General features: G+C 39.9%; 1 protein-coding gene across 1 annotated transcript in view; it reads right to left on the bottom strand.

Moving 5' to 3' along the window:
- Positions 1–17,895, bottom strand: part of mtbp (MDM2 binding protein) — a 34,022-nt gene that overhangs the window by 12,151 nt on the left and 3,976 nt on the right. The window contains exons 7-13 of the mRNA XM_078253383.1: positions 17,674–17,788; positions 14,970–15,086; positions 5,793–5,887; positions 5,448–5,514; positions 5,061–5,178; positions 4,305–4,484; positions 2,873–2,986 (exon numbers count right to left, since the gene is read on the bottom strand). Of these exons, the coding sequence (XP_078109509.1) occupies positions 2,873–2,986; positions 4,305–4,484; positions 5,061–5,178; positions 5,448–5,514; positions 5,793–5,887; positions 14,970–15,086; positions 17,674–17,788 (806 nt within the window). The remainder of the gene's footprint in view (positions 1–2,872; positions 2,987–4,304; positions 4,485–5,060; positions 5,179–5,447; positions 5,515–5,792; positions 5,888–14,969; positions 15,087–17,673; positions 17,789–17,895) is intronic.

Here is a 17,895-nt window from a genome sequence, read left to right as displayed (position 1 = left end):
GATTTCCTGCATGTCTTCCCCCTCTCTCTCCCCTTTCTGACCAAACTGTCCTATCAATTAATGGCGGAAAAGCCCCAAAAAACATCTTTTCAATCTACAGGGAAGGAGTGACTAAAAAGTGTTTCTCGCTGGACTAACTTTTGGATTTCACTACTACTCTATTACACTAGTAAGTTTCAATAGAAGATTTCCTGCTAGTGACGACAACAAACTCCAAGACCTATGTCAAGAAACTGGAAGAATCTCTAGCATTAATCTTCCTGTCTGGTGTGCCCCAGTGTGTGACTCAGGCTTTGAAGTGGTTGTATTTTTACATTAAAATCTTATGCAGGCTTATTATAAATGTTGGAGAGTTAGGTAACTAGTCAAATTAAAACTAGAAAAATTATAAATTAAGTCTTTATCACCATATGCATCCGCTGGCATACTGTACTCCTTACGCACATGCAGAGATAGACTGATTACAGCCTATAAGACAACAGACGGACCCATTGAAGTACACACACACACACACACACACACACACACACACACACACACACACACACACAAACTTGCGGTACCACAGTACAGTACTCCTAACTTTTGCCACTTGTAAGGACATGCTTTTCCCCCAATGTGAAAGAATTTCATTAAGGCCTGTGTTCTGTCAGGACTCTCCATTCTGCTCACGGCATTCTTATTGCTTTTCCTAAAGTCTGAAGAATTTCACTTAATTTCCTTTGATCTGTTCCACTCCACTGGTGTTACACTATCTTCTCCTGCCAAGGGGACATTATGTGTGTCTGTAAAATAATGATACTACAGTCTTTCTATGCACCAGCCTGTTCCAAGGGCTGGTTAAAGCTGATAGTTTAAACTGACGACAGTTTAGGAAACTGAGTGGCCCCGACAGTTGATACACACAATCACACACACACACACACACACACACTTACAGACTGACCTTTTAATTCTACCGGCAGGTGACTGAATAAAAAGGACATGTACAGTCAGTAATTACAGTACAACATCAGACTCTTGGTCTGTCTTTACCAATTCCAAACTTTTTTTTAAAGTATTACATTATAAGGTTCATATGGTTTACAAATGGCTATTTTCATTATTGAGTAATCTGCCAATTATTTTGTCAATTAATTGATTCATGGTTTTGCCAATGAAATGTTAGAAAATAGTGAAGAATGCAATTTCCAAATTTCTTGTTATCTGACCAACATTACAGATATTGAATTAATTATGACATAAAACAGAGAAAAGCAGCAAATCTTCCCATTTGAGAAATTGAACAAATATTTGACATTTTCACAAAAAAATCCTGAAATGATTGATTAATCATATAAATATTTTCCAGTTTGTAGACTGATTGAACAGTTACTCAATTTATTCTTTTAGCCCTTATAATTTATCAAATGAGAGTTTTTAATGACCTGTTTTTGAAGATATGAGCCATGAAGCAAATAATATGTGTTCTCCCATCCATGGCATTGCAAATTAAACAGTATGTGTTGATCCTCAAAACCATGAAGACTCAGATTTTATACTAGGCACAATTAGTGGTTGTGTCCGTCTGGATAACATGAAGATGGTGAGATGGTGAAAAGGACTAATTAAAGAGGGGTGTGAGCCAGCAGCTATCAGGGTCAGAAAAGGTTAGCGACATGAGGCCAACACATCCTTCTCATATGATCTCCATTAAACTGTAAAAAAACGATTGCTGAACAGTGTGCATGGTCAACCAGGTTTATGTACAGAATGTGTTTGTCTGTTCTTAAAGCGTAACTCTCGCCAAAATGCAACCTAGGGTCTTTTTGTGAATGTACCCAAGTCAAACTTTCGTTTAAAAGCATATTTAGGACCGAAGCGCCACTTTTAAGATGTACAGTATTTTCGTTTTTCGGTCAAATGGCCTTTTGAATGGGAGTAATAGGGGCACTTTTATGCTAGCCTCAAAATAGCTATTTTTAAAACACTAAGAAGGCTCGACACAACATGAAACTTTTCTCCAAGTATCACCATCCAGAGTTTACTAAAAAGAAAGGTTTTGAACAACTCACCATAGCTCTTGTTGTTTCCGGCTGCGACCACCTCGGCAGTCAAAACGAGTCGATATCAAAACAAGTAGCCACAGATTTAGTATATCCCTTGTGCACCGGTGTAGTTAAGGTGTAGAGCCCCTGGTGATACTTCGAGCAAAGTTTCATGTTGTTTCGAGCCTTCTTAGTGTTTTAAAAATAGCTATTTTGAGGCTAGCATAAAAGTGCCCCTATTACTCCCATTCAAAAGGCCATTTGACCGAAAAACAAAAATACGGTACATCTTAAAAGTGCTGCTTCCGTCCTAAATATGCTTTTAAACGAAAGTTTGACTCGGGTACATTCACAAAAAGACCCTAGGTTGCATTTTGGCGAGAGTTACGCTTTAAGTCACCTTTTTTTCCTAATTGTCAAACATTGTCCCTGATGAGAAGACACACCAGTTGTTAGACAGGTTAAAAAATGTGTCTGTTATGAGAAAAATCTGGTCCCACTTTCTCCTCTCCTATTCTGAAATAGATCACTTCTCCATTCCTGCTTGAGGGCATACAAGTTTGATTGTCAAATCTTAGCGAGCTCAAGGTTCTGTTCTGAGAGCTTGTCTTGCTTATTATCATACAATAGCATGCAAGCAGTTAATGAAAGCACAATGGTAGTACTAAAATACAACAAAAATGGTGATCAAATCTTTTTGACTTCAACAGTGTGCAGTCATTTTCTGTCTACATAATGTTTAACTTGTACACCACCTACTTTTTGTTCCCAGAACTACAGTAGATTCTGTAATTTGTTTTCTTTTTTTGTTTTCTTTTCAAGAACTCTTTAAATCTAGTACTTACTGAGATATTCTTTGAGTACCAATGTCTGGACCTGGGTCACCTTCCTCTCTCTCTTCAGCAGGGCGTCTCCTTGGAAACAGGGAAGAGGGCAGAGGATGTTGCCTACAGCTCCTCCTGGTAGAAGACAGAGAAGTATGAGCGCTCCACCGATTTTACACAAAAAGGTCAATTCACTTGAAATATTTGCCAGGAAACTCTTAAAGTCTCAACATAAAATATCACTCGTGCGGAATTACTATTCATTTTTTATTTACCGCACCCCATTTTAAGCAAGATTGTTGCTCAAATACTTTGCAGTAACCTTATGAATTAAACATGTAACCCCTTGGCAAAAGAGACTTGAAAACATTACGACTTGAAACATTATGCTTGAAACATTATGCTAGTACTAGACACAACGGTATATTGAGTATTTCATGCTTTTTGTTCAGGTGCAACAACCCTCAGGTGTGCTTTTTAAAGGGGAACTATGCAGTCTTTTTTTTTTTAGCTTAATTTACCTTAACTGAACAGCTTTGGAGTCATTGGAATGGTTATATGACTTTTTTCGAGTTCAGTGGTGGTCGTCTTGCTCCCCCCTAGCGCCTGTGAGCAGAAAAACCACCCTTGCAACTTTCGGCTGGCAAGCCGCCAGCCTCAGCGTCAGGAAGTATCGCGTGATATCAGGTCTCGCGATGTAACAAATTGCTTCACGGCACTGCACACATACGCCCATTCAGGAACCGGCTAACAAGGTAGCGATGGAGTTTTTCACACTATCGTCATGGCTGAGCCAGCAAAAAAGAATCAGAAAGCTAGGAAAGCATTGTCGGAGGAACAGAGATAGAGGAAACGGCAGACTGACCAAGCGAGGAGTCACGAGTAAACATAGGAGCTGCCAAATATCTATTCCTAAGCTGTAGGGGGAGCTCTATAGAGAAACCTGCGAGCAAAAAGCGAGAAAACAGCGAAGAAATGGCCAAAACTGCATAGCACCCCTTTGAGATTTTTACTTATTTAAAACTCTGCTGTTACTGCAGCAGTTAGGGCACCTTTTATATCTTGTTCTGCATTTAAAAGTATTTCAAAAGTGTCTCTTGAAGGTTACATGAAATGTTAACAATTGCGGGAACTCTCAGGAGGAAACACCACAGTAGGTGCCCTGAATATTCTACAAAGCCCAAGAACAGTGAAGGATTTAAGAGATTTTTGTCTCGTTCCTCATTGTCAGAGTGGGTCCTTCTAGTCAGCCATAACCAGCCAAGGTTTTTGTTCAATCATCCATCCAGTTCAGTTCCAGTGTCAGTCTTTAAAAACCCCTGCAGTACAACTACAGGGGGGAGTTAGGTAAAAAAACAATGATTTACAAATCCCATTTGTAACCCCACCACTCTCTAGAAGAAATACTATCTGTTTTCTCTACAAACATGGCAACAAAATATACATAATATACCTGATGATGACAGAGACTTCTCTCTCAGCAACCCGGAGATGGTTGCCATGGCAGCCCCTCCATTGATTTGACTGTCTGAGTGCAACATCCTGACCCTGCAGCCTCCCAACCCGACGCCATCCGAGCCCTGGACCAACAGAAGGTAGTGAGCACTCTCACCTTTTACCTCTACGTCAGGCACTGCAGGGGACAGACAGCAGAAACGAGATTACATCCACAGTTAATCCTTGATATTTTACAAACTTGTTTTATTACAATTACTATTATTTATTGGTTTTTTTATCTGCTGAACTCTCAGCATGATTTATACTTTTTATCCTATTCTAATGGTTTGTTGCTGCAATGAAAAAAATAATTCCACGTTTTATATTTAAAAATATTTAATCCATTAAATTGTACTGTACAACATATCTTACTCTAAAAAAATGTTGGCCAAGCGTATTGTATATCTAATCCCTGCTGTCCAATTCTGCAGCAATCCAATTATCTTAAGGGCATAGTAATATCAGTTACAGCAGTTATATCTAGTCTCATGAATTTTGTTTCTGAATATTTCATGGGTGTTTTCAAAATTGATTTTGTCTCACTTACGAATCTGTTCCCCCAACAGAGGGCTTTATTATTTATATCAGCGTAGTTCTAGTTACCAATTTATTTCCCCAAGGAAGATGATATGGCTCCTCTCCGTTGTTGCAAAACGATCATTTCACAAGGAAATGAAAAGGACTTGGGGGAAGAAAAAAAAAACAGTCTTACCAGGTAAAGACTTTGGTCTCCTGGCTATAGACTCTCTCCAGCGCTGGGAGCTTAGTTGGCCGGCTGGGGGCTGGGCGATGGGTGTGATTATACAGGACAGGCTGAACAATGCTCCAACCTGGAGATAGAAACACAGTTGATAAACGTACACACTCACACAGTCCCTCAATCCCATGAGTCATATAGTAGATAAACCTTATATGCGTATTCTTCTGTATGTCCTATGTACTGTACATGTACACACATTAGACTGGGGACCAAAGTAAACATGCAGAAATATAAGTTCGGCAATTAATTTACTCATTTGCTTCACTAGAGATGATAAAGTTCCGTGGCTGATGTTTTCCAACATTTGTACTTATATGAGCTCAGTTTAGTGGCCGATACCTTTCCACGCAGTGACCTCAGCTGGTCCAACAGAAGTTTAGCTTTCATTGACTTCCCAGATAGGCTTCTGTTTGTTAGTGATGAAGGAAAAATACAATATTGAGGAGAAAGTGAGACAGGAAAACCCTTAGGAGGCTTCAGTAAAAACAGTAGAAGCTGCATTACATAATCTTCAATCGCATATTAAAATCGCTATGTATGGATAAAGAATCAATGTTGTTTTGTTATTGTGTCACTTTAACAGTTTGCATCTACGTAAGTGGATAGATTTAAATATGGATGACAGTACACTTTGATTATACATGGTCTCCTTAAAACACACACACACACAAAAAATGAGGATACAGTTCAAACTGGGTTGTTGACATCAGAAAGCTGGGCAGCTCTGACAGATTAACCAGCTGAACCAAATCTAAAACTGGTGCGTAGTAATGGAAGACCTGCAAACAGAACAGACAGACACAGGGTGGTGGAGGAGAGAAAGAATGAACACAGAGAAGATGATGAAGAAAAAGCAACAGGGTTATCACACAGAGCAGCATCTACAAAGAAAAAAACAGTAGTTTGTGAGGCAACAGCTTCAGGAGTTGGAGGCCATCCAACAGTTGAAAGTCTAACTGAGCGTGTCCTTGAGCAAGATACTGAACCTTAACCAGTTCAGAAGAGATGTTATATAACGGACCCTGAAATGTGATCTTCCTTGGTGTCAAATCTGGATTTGGACTTCCAGTGGAAATGTCAGCAATAATATTTTGGTGCATCCAGATGTGTTCAAGTGTGTGTGAGAAAGAAAAGAGGAGGGTTTGAGGGAAAGGAAAAAAAGATTTAGACAGAACACCCACTCTTATATATACACTCACTATACAATTACCTTAACACGAGGGCTGCAGCCAACACTTTTTTTTTTTCTTTATACCTACATTTCAACAGTCTGCAGTTGTCCTACTTATCTAATGAGCTCATTACGTGAGGAAATCAATAATATATAAATCATTTGTCACATGAAAAAACAGGTAATTTGCATGTACAGTAACTTACAAGAATACCAAGGAAAGCCTGAAATCTTACTCTCATAATTTATTCATCTGGAATAAAGTGGTGACCTATTTCTTATAGTAGAAGAGTAAATGAAGATTTTAATGAACCCGGGTCGGATTCTCAGTTTCGCGAGTTGGAAAAGTTTATTACTCACTTGTTCTGACTGACTAGTGCGGTGACCTCCAATATTTAACTGTCCTCAGTACTTGGAATCATCCTTTATAATGGTTTGAAATTACACATGACTGTGGTTAAAATGCTTTTGTACATAACATGACTCTCGGTAAATCAATATGTAATCACTGCAAAAGTGACTTCCATCTGAGTGCTGTTGCGTGCGTTTTTCTTTGCAGGAGCATTACGTGTTATACTTATCCCTATGTACATAGATTGCTGTAATCTTGTCCCATGTACTTGCCCTGTGAATAGCCGAGCAGTGTTCCAACAGTAAGTGCTGTTCATGAGCAGTCAATTGTCGTATTACATCGTATCATGATTAAACGTGTGATTTACGCCCCTAGTAAGGGTAAAACAAACTCTCTAATTATCGTGAACCATCAATACATTAGCCATCAACAACATTGGTGTCAAGGACGTTTCCAGTAGTGACGACTCATGCACGACTTTCACTGCAGATTAAAAAGGCTTTAGGAGTGAAGGAAATGCTAAAGTTTGAATGCAGATTTTGTGGCCAGAAGAATATTTTAATCCTAAAAGAATGTTGCAATGTAAAGACCTTTCCTTTCTTTGACACATTGGGTTGAGACACTTTTAAAAAGGATATATGAGTGAGAGAAAGAGAGAGAGAGAGAGAGAGAGAGAGAGAGAGAGAGAGAGAGAGAGACTAAATGTCACCATTTGAATGTGCTATAGGGCAGTTGGATCTGTGTAGAAGAACATTCACTATTAAAAAAAACCTTTTCTGATAAACAGCTCGCTGTAGAATTACATTAGAAGAATAAAAAAAAGGTGACTGTAACATGATTCAGAGGAATTTCCTCCATGTTTTGAAAATGTCTAGAATGTACAATTTCTTGTACAGCAACATTTCCTTTACTGTCCATGATTTCACTTTTTCACTTGAACATGAGACAATGTTCAGCCTTGTAACTGTTAGCATCATTGTAGAATAAAGACTTGTATCCTGTAACAAGGAAGTGCCTATTCTACCAATGTCTCTGGTTGTATTAGATCATTGTGGGCAGCGCTGAAAATCAATGAGCAGGACTGTGTTATGGCAGTATTGACTTACAGGACCTTTGCATCAATGTGATGCAGTAGCTTGATTTGACAAGTATTTCACCTACTACATATTATCACATACTTGTAATATCGTTGTACTTTATACTTGCCTGCAGGTTAGATTTCATTAATCACACACTTCGGGTTTGAATCTCACACAGCAGTGTGGCCTCCCTGCCTGCAGAGTGTGTGTGTGTGTGTGTGTGTGTGTGTGTGTGTGTGTGTGTGTGTGTGTGTGTGTGTGTGAGACAGGGGGGGGTGTAATTATCACAACAGTTACTCCTGACAGTGAGGAGGCCTAATAGTTTTTGTCTGAGCATAGTTTAAATTTTACAGTCAGTTATCCCAGCAGAGTGGAGATATGATAGTTTTGTTGTCCTCGGTTTTTTTTTTTTATTTATTATGTGCCAAGACAATCACCGCCATCTGCTTCTCTGTAAACAGATCTGATGAGATTGCACACCCACACACACACACCGTCTTACTCTCCATAGACTTGTAGATGAGTAGCATGCACAAACACACACACCTTAACGATGGCACTCTGCTGTGTTAACTGGGTACTGAGCACACACAACACAAACACATACTATATGTTGCCAGAAACAAACTCACAAAGCAGACAATGGTTAAGATGATGACAGCACACATATTAAACTATATAAAACTTACAACAGCAACTCAGCACTTCTCCTTTCTGAAGAGCTAATGAGTCTTTTCATTATTTTTTTACTGTGTACAACAGACGTCCCTTCAACCAGTTGTCTTTAATGCTGATAAAGGTCGCCTGCGTGTGTGCTATAGACCCCATATCAGGCCATAACTTCTTGGGCACAGCTACTGTGTGGTTGCATCGTTATGGATGTTAATCTACATAAGAAAACTCATTACAGAACTATACCAACTGTTATAAAAGACCTTGTCTCCCACAGAGTCCGTTCTCTCTATACAAATACACATATTTTACACTGCATACAACCACCACCAACACACAAACACACAACGGCTTCTCTATAGAAAAGTACACACACACACATACACACACACTCAGATTATAACATATTACATGCTATAACAGTTTGCTCTCGGTGTCAGTACGTTGGCTCTTATAGGGTAAAAAGCTGTCTGGAGCAAAATGTTGGACTGGATGCCACTGCCATCCCAAGAGTCATGTCGCTAAAAAATGAATATTTTTTTAAACTTGGACTGCTGAACAGAGACACGTCAAGATGCATCAATGACTCTGGAAAACTCTTTTTCACTAACATTTTATAGACCAAGTGCTTAATTAATCGATTAATAAAGGAAACAATTGTCAATGATCAAATTAATTGTTACAGCAGTTACAGGTCTTATAATAATAATAATAATAAAGTAATGATTTACATCGTGTGGTCGGTCTTAAGACTAACATAACTTAAAGTGCCCATATTATGAAAAAGAAAAAAAAAAATCACTTTTTCTGTGATTTATTGGGTTATTTTGTGTCTCCTGTGCTTCCACACGCATATAAACTTGGAGAAAAAAAACATCCAAACCAACCAAGATGAAACATAAGTGTCAAAAAAATATGTATTGGGAGTCACGTGGGTACGGCGAACAAGATGGAGGCTGATTAGGGATACTCTGCTCTCCGACGGGTAAATTTGTGATGATACCAAAGTATAGGCTCAAGTTATATTAAAATACTACCCACGTTTGAAATTAAATAACCGAAATTAAGCGAAATGGCCACGTCGAAATATTTCGAAGGCACAGGCCGCATGGCTACTCGAAAAAGCCCTCCACATGAAGAAGGCCCAACAGGTGACCCACCTCCCAGTCTTGACTGTCTGTTTACAGAAATTACTAAAATCAGCAGCACACTGCAGAGCGTCGCTACAGATGTCTCAACTATTAAAGAGACGACAATGGAGGTGAAAGCCACAGTGACGGCTATGCAAGAGAGTCTGGCGGAAGTAGAAACGCGCATTGAGCCCCTAGAGGAGACCTCAGAGCGGCTACACACTGATGGAGACAAGAGAAATAAGCTAATGGATGCAATGTGGCATTCAAGCCCTGGAAACTCACAGCAAAAGGAACAACGTGAGGCTCATAGGCCTGAAAGAGACTTTTGGGACCAATGGGACATTATTGGGCTGTGTTCAGAAAATTTTGACGGAGGGGCTGGGGCCCCGGGCTGATGCCGAGTTTGAGAGTGAGAGAGCACAGCGGTTGCTCGCACCGATGCCGGACCCGGAGCAGCCTCCGCGACCGGTGCTGATACGGTTCCTGAGACAGCCAGCGAGGGACAAAGTGATAACGGCAGCTAAAGAAAAACGGGGCTTCGTATGGGAAGGATGCCGACTAGCTGTATTCCCCGACAAAAGAGTTGGCGGAGAAGAGGAAAACCTTTACCTCGGTGAAGCGTAAATTGCGGGAGGTGAAGTACACGCTGGCCTTCCCGGCCACATTGAGGTTCAAGTGGCGGGGAAAGAATGCGAGTTTCACTACAGCAACGGAGGCGGATAAATGTATTAATGACAACGACCAGGGTAACGACTAACCATCCGACAAAGGAGATGAGTGGATATTCATGTCTATGGGGAAGAGCCACATACATGTTGTGAAGACAGACGTCGAAGGGGAGAGATCCGTCTAGTAAAGCTGCCACGGACAGAGGATTACAGGCGGGAGGAGCGGTAACCCATGGACCAGATAAGGCTTTATTTTAGCTTTTCATTTCAAAGCTGCACATGTCAGCTACAGGACTGTCAGACCTTTTCTGGCTTGAATTTAAGTTTTTGTTTTTGGTTGTTGTTTTTCCGTGGTGTAACATGTACGGGAAACATTCTTTTTCCAGGTTAAATGTTAGTGTTTATATTTTGTCAGAGTACAGGGATTTAAAGAATGATAACACAGAAGGCATAGACATACAGGTGAAGAGTGCTTCAAACAGGAACAGTGAAGTAGACATGGTTATGGAGACATACAAAGATGATTAAGAAATGTGAAAGAAATTAGAAGGTGAAATTAAATTAAAGGAAAATTATTTAGCGGAACACTTTTCAGAACCACAATATCAGGAACTCTGTAAGCTTAAGTTTCGGCTGCATGAAATCTTTAACAAAAAAGTAGAATACTCCTTATACAGATTAAAAACAAATGTTTATGAAGGTGGGGAAAAAACTGGGAAAATATTAGCTAGACAAGTGAAAGAAAAAGACTCCTCAAATATAATTTCAGCCATCAAACGGGGAGATAAATTAGTAACCTCAACAAAAGATATAAATGAGACATTTCAACAATATTACAAGAAACTATATACATCATCGGTATCTTGCGATGACAACCAAATTAATTCTTCTCCAACATTAATATGCCTAAGCTTAACCCTGATCACACAAGGAAGTTAGAGTTGTCTATAACTGTAGCAGAAATAAGGAAAGCGGTGTCATTAATGAACACTGGGAAATCACCAGGTTATGAAGGATTTCCTGTGGAATATTATAAAGAGTACATAGACATTCTTGCCCCAGTCTTGGTGAAGGTATATCAGGAGGCATTTGAAAAAGGCCACATGCTGCCAACATTTAATGAAGCTTTAATATCTCTGATTCCAAAGAAAGACAGAGACATAACAGACCCATCTAATTTCAGACATATTAGAGACCTGCTTAATCTGGACTTTTAAGTTTTACCCAATATTATACATCCCAACCAAGCAGGCTTCATGAAGAACAGATCCTCATCAGACAACATGAGGAAGTTAATACATCTAATGTGGCTTGCCCAGTCCAAAAATGTGCCTATAGCTGCCATTTCCTTAGATGCCGAAAAGGCCTTTGATGAGGTGGAATGGTGCTTTCTCTTTTCCACTCTGTCACATTTTGGGTTCGGTCCATATTTCTCTCAATGGGTAAAGACATTATATAAAGAACCAAAAGCAGCAGTAATTACCAATGGAGTTATATCACCCTTTTTCAGCCTGTCTAGAGGCACTCGCCAAGGCTGCTCTTTGAGCCCTCTATTGTTTATAATTTATCTAGAAACATTGGCTGTTAGTATCAGAAATAATGGGAGAATTAAAAGGAGTAGAGGGTGGGTGAAGAGGAACATAAATTGTTGCTATATGCTGATGATATTTTAGCTGTAGTGACAGACCCTGAGGCATCTTTGCCACATTTGATGGATACTATTCAGTCCTACTCTAAACTGTCAGGTTACATAATTAATTGGAATAAATCTAATACATTTAAGTGGGTACCCCAAGGCATGAAGTATCTTGGAATTAAACTCAGTCAAGACCTAGGAGAGATGCCCTAGTTAAACTTTAACCCGGTGTTGCAAAAAATTAAAACAAATTTGGAGAAGTGGAAAAACTTACTCTGTGGGGAAAGGTCAATATTATTAAAATGATAGTAGCTCCTCAATTTAACTATTTAGTAATTATGCTGCCAATCATGATACCGTCTGCCATTTTTAACAAGTATGATGATATAATTAAACAGTTCTTATGGGATGGGAAAAGAGCAAGGATAAAACTAAGTGAACTCTGTGCCCCCAAGGGGGATTAGGTTTACCAGATCCAAGGTTATTTGAGATATCTTTTGAAATGGCTAAATTAGCCAAATATTGGAAAACGACAGACAACAAGCTTGATGGAGATTGAGGATGAGTTATGTTTACCATTTAGTCCAAAGAAGCAACTGTCTCAACGAAGTAAAACAACAAACCCAATTCTTGTGCACTCTAGGGAAGTGTGAGCCAAGGTACACAAAATGTATAAGCTGTCGCAATATGTACAGATATATGCTTCATTGTGGTTTAATCCTGCCATACATATTGGTAAAACATCAGTGTATTGGAGGCAGTAGCGTTCAAGTGGTGTATGTACTATAGGAGACCTGTACAAAAATGGACAATTCATGTCTTATGAGGAATTATCGCGTCAATTTAAACTTGAAGGCAAACAACATTTTTGGAAATACTTGCAAATAAGGGACTGTGTAAAATCCCGATTTGGTAATTGTTCAGAAAATGATATTTTGGAATATCTGAATGCGCCACAGGAACACTGTTCAGTAAGTGGTGAGTCTTCTAATGTGAAATTGTTATGGCTGAGAATAAACTTTACACAGGAGAAATGGTTGGAGGTACTAGCAGACTGTGGAAAGTATGTAAGGGAAGCAAGAGGGACGTTCACACAGTATAAGATCATGCATAGATATTATCATACCACTGTAAGATTACATAGAATGAAATTGATGAATGATAATACGTGTTGGAAGTGTAAAACAGAGGTAGGAACTTTTCTTCACTGTGTATGGGAATGTGCATTAGTGAGTCAATTTTGGGTCAAAGTTGTGGACTTCCTGAGTAACTGGTCAGGTACAGTGATTCCCCTGACTCCTGCCGTATGTTTACTAGGGGACAGATCACAAATACCGAATATATCAAAAAGAATGTCTGTCATTATGGTGGGCTTGGTCACAGCTTCTAGAGTTATTTTAAGACACTGGAAAACTGCGGTATCTCCTAATCTGAAAGACTGGACTAATGCAATGGTGGAAACAGCATCTTATGAGTCTATGCTTCACAAACTGTCGGCTAACAAGGAGGATGGGATGACCCCTTGGGATCTTTTTTGGACCTACACAAGGGCTAATGAAAACTCAACCTAAGAAAGCAGAGACTAAATACAGCATAGCTTCTTCGTCCTTCTGTAGACTGGATTTCCCCCTTATATTTCTTACTTTATTTTTCAAGTTTTATTTTTCCTCTGTGACATGTTGTATGTTTATGCCAAGATTCCGAAATGTATGACCAACCCTGTACTTGTATACTCTGCTATTAAGAATTCAATAAAAATTTAAATGAGAAAAAAAAAAAAATGTATTGTGGGGCACCATGGTAGCTCACCTCGTTAAGCGTGCACCCCATGTACCAAGGCTCAGTCCTTACCGCAGCGGCACAGGTTCAAGTCCGACCCGCGGACCTCTGCTGCATGTCAACCCCCCCCTTTCCTGTCTTCAGCTTTCCTATCGAATAAAGGCCAAAAATGCCCAAAAAATTATCTTAAAAAAAAAAAAAATTATTGTAAGCACAGACAATGTCCAACAATGTCATTATTCTGGCATCATTCATGGCTCTCCGTGATGAAATGATGAATCTATATTTTAATACTGTTTTCTGGCTACAAGATCATCAGAGGTACAAGAGGTTGGGCACTCATTTAGCAGATAAAATACATTTGATTTATCTGACTGATGGTCCTTCAGTCATTGGTTCCTCAATGCGATTAAAGGGCAACGAGGAAGTGACCCTTTTGAACTCATCGCCTTCTAGCCACCAGAAATAATTAGGAGATAGAACCGTGTGCAGCTCATTCAACTCTTTAGCTTGGAGGTAAGATGTGGCTTCAACTTGGGATAAAGGAAGAGTTCTCCCCTAAATGTAAATTCAGTCATTATCTACTCAACATCCTGTCAATCAAAACCCTCCCTAAAGTTTGTAGGAATATGGACACAGACATCGTTTCAAAATAGTCTTCTTCCAAGCTGCAGAGGTTAACAAACACTCAACACACAATACATTTCTCTAAACAAGATTTCCTCAATGACAGCATTTGTCCAGGGCCCACAGCACTCTGGCAGAAGACTACAACATATTTTTGTCAGAGAGGAAGAAACAAGAAATAATGATGCAAACAATTGGACTTTTGAAACCACAATAAAATTGTCTGGCAATAAAACCCGTACATGTTGCTGCCTGAGGTGTTTGGAAAAGTTAAATAAAATGCAGCAATGATAAAAAGCTAGTTCCAGACCTTTGAATCGCTGCACAAATCGGAGATGTGGGCAGCGATTCAAATAGGTCTGTTGTGGTGCCCACAGAGTTGGAGAAACATTCAACCTATCAGAGCTTTGTGGGAGCCATTTAGCTACACCCATGAAAAATGGCGACAACAGCAAAAGCATCTAAAATGACGACTGTGAATGATGATGACGGATATGTCACTAGCTACTGTTTGGTTGGGGCAAAACAAAACAAAATGCACCCCCTTGAAACAAAATGGCAACTCAGTCTGATTATGAGGTTAGCTATCACACACTTTGAGCATTAGAATTGTCATTTCAGTGTGAACTATTCCCATAAATAAGGCTGTGGTTGTCTTAAGTTTCATGAGCTCAGGGGAAAAGGGTTAACTTTAAACCACGAGAAAGGTTAAGGTTGGAAAATAAAAATGTGAGAGGTACTTACCTCAGACTGTAGTTTGTGCTCTGTAGTGGTGTAGGGAGCTTGCAAGAGACTGGTCCCTGATATGTGATGCACTGGAGAGCGCAGAGAAAAGCCATCAAAACGGAGCTCCGACGCATACTGAGGCAAACACACAGAGGAGAGAAAAGGTCACGCTATGTTTTAAACAGCTGTAAAGTGATTGTTCTCAGACAGACTTTTGGGAATTCTCCTTTGTTCCACCACTCTCCAACTGTGAAGCTTTTACTGACTAACTGCCCCAGCCCAATCACTTCTGAAGGCAGCAACTTAGAAAAGGACACTTTCATTAAATGCGATTCAAAAGCAGCGATTCAAAAGCTGCATACTCAGAGCTTGGTAGACAGAGCAGAGATGTCTGCAGAAAACATTTGTGAAGCACCAGTTGACTAGGATAAAAAATATCAATTAAAGCTGCTTTAAACATATTTCCGAGTAGAACACAAACGTACAAACAGCACTAGACTAAACAGTTGACTTAATTAAGAAATTTCAGCAAAGGAAAAAAAATCTGAGCAGTTTCAAGATACCAGTTAGGTATATTTCTTAAGATACACGCTGATCAACATTTAAAATGATCATTAAATAGCAACTGAAAATCTCAGCCAGGTTTAAAAGAACAAAAGTTTGAGACGTTAAGGGTAACTCCACGGTGAAGCAGATTGCTGATTCTCCCCAGAGAAACGTGGAAGAGAAGCACAAGTGTCCAATTCTAAAAACCACTGAACCTGCCAATTTCTGCTTAATGAGAAACAAGTACAAGTGGGTGTGAAGTCATCTCCAGAGTAGCAACAAAAAACACCTCACCTCAGCCTATTCACTTTGACACTAAAGGGCAGTGTGAAGCTACTTGCAGGTAAGCAGTAATAAAGTACACTACATGGCCAAAAGTGCAACACTCTCTTATTGTTTAACACCTCATTCCAAAAACAATGAATATGCTGCTTTGACAGTCTCCTACTCTTCTGGGAAGATGAAGGAGCATGGCTGCAGTAATGTGTTCCCATTCAGCCTGAGGAGCATTACTGAGGCAGTCCACTTCATCCTCAAGGTGATGCATTGATTGGGTTGAGGTCAGGGCATGGTACAGGCAAGTCAAGTTCTTCTCCAACAAAGTGGGAAGGCCATTTTTCACAGACATAAGTCACAAAGTGTTTTACAGGGCAAACACAAGACACACAATACTGAGTGAGACCACAATACACAATCGGTATTACACAATAACGTACTGAAAGTGCAGACCAGCTGCACACCATCTAAACAGGTATGTTTTTATCTGATTTTTAAAAGAATCCACAGAAACAGCAGGACCGTAAGGGAGGAGGCAGAGCATTTCATATTTTAGGTCTACTTCAGGTCTTATCCAGGTGTATAGGACAGACAGTAAATTTAGCATATTAGACCTAAGAGAGCGAGCTGACAAATATGGGTGAAGTAGCTCAGCCACATAGGCAGGAGCCTCACCGTGCAACACTCTGTACGTCGTAAGTGGGAGAATACCCAAATGCAACAGAGAGCCAGACCTTTTCTGGAGCAACAACTGTTCTTTAAGCCGTTATTTTCACAGAATTCTACTTTTATACTTTTCTAAGAAAGTAAAACGTACCTGCATTTCAAGAACACCTGCACTGTCCTTTAAACACAGACAGAATCTGCCCTGAGGCGTTCTCTAACCCTTGTCCTTGCCTAAGTCCTTAATAATCAATTACAGCCAACTCCTCAGGGAGCAAGGTTGTGTGGGAGTGGAGCCGGGCCGGATGGGCTCTGCCAGCAAGGCAGAGCTATTTCCCATGACCCCTCAGTGACCTCCAGTAATATCTCTAGATTCATTCAGCAGCAGAGAGATTCATCTCCCACGGAGTCAAAACATTCACGCAATTTTAAAGAAATTATGTGAAAATGTACCCTCTGGCCTTTGTATGGGCTGCATGAGTAATTTATGAAAAAGACAATCACACTGAGGCATGAATCAGGTCGCCATGATTAGCCCCAGTACAGAAGGTTCTTAAGCAAATGCGGTTTTCTCTGCCGTCTCTCGCTGAGCCCCGCTAGCTGTATGCTCCAGCATACAGAGAACACTGCTCATAATAAAAAAGCCCTGGGCAAGCAAGCAGGTAAGTTAAAGAAGAACACTGTTTTTTTCTCATGCCCTCTCCAGTACTTGGCCAACACTGACAGAGAGTCCGAGTTTATGAGGAAAAAGAAAAAGTTCTTTCTCTCGAAAGCTAGTACCTCACACACACACTTTTGTTTTTCATTGCTAATTTTAAATGACCAATCACACACATAGTACAGTAGTGTATACAGATTCATAAAAGTATATATAAAGACTTAAATAAATCTTTACTTTCTTCTCTTAGCTCAAGCTGTGCCCCACATTTTTCTAAAGGTCTGAACCTTTCACACACACACATTGACATAACGCATTACCTAGCCCCTTACCCTAACCTAAACCATTACAACAAGCCCTTTAAAGTTGTGGGGTCCAGCATTTTGGCCCCACAAAGCTGTCCGGACCCCACAAGTGTATAGGTTTTTGGACCCCACGAATATAGTTAAACAAGCACACACACACACACACACACACACACACACACACACACACTAACTAACTAACTAACTAACTAACTAACTAACTATATCCTGAATGTTTCTTCCGTACACTCAATCCATTTTCTGAGCCCCTTACCTTCTTCTCTCTGATGACCAGGCCGCCCCTCCACAGTTCTCTATGGTCCATACAGTTGTGTAGGTCAGCAGGCTCCACCAGATCAGCACTCAGGTAGGACGCTGCTTTTTGCCACCTGGGCAAAAAAAAAAAAAAAGGTTCACTCAATGACCAGCACAGGGGAGCTTTGTTAACTTTTATTCTTAATTCGCAAAAAAAATTAGGAATAACAGTCCTGAGCCA

The sequence above is a fragment of the Sander vitreus genome, chromosome 6 (assembly GCF_031162955.1).
Source record: "Sander vitreus isolate 19-12246 chromosome 6, sanVit1, whole genome shotgun sequence".
NCBI lineage: Eukaryota > Metazoa > Chordata > Actinopteri > Perciformes > Percidae > Sander > Sander vitreus.
The sequence above is the reverse complement of the archived record's forward strand: the minus strand, read 5'-3'. Positions and strand labels throughout refer to the sequence as shown.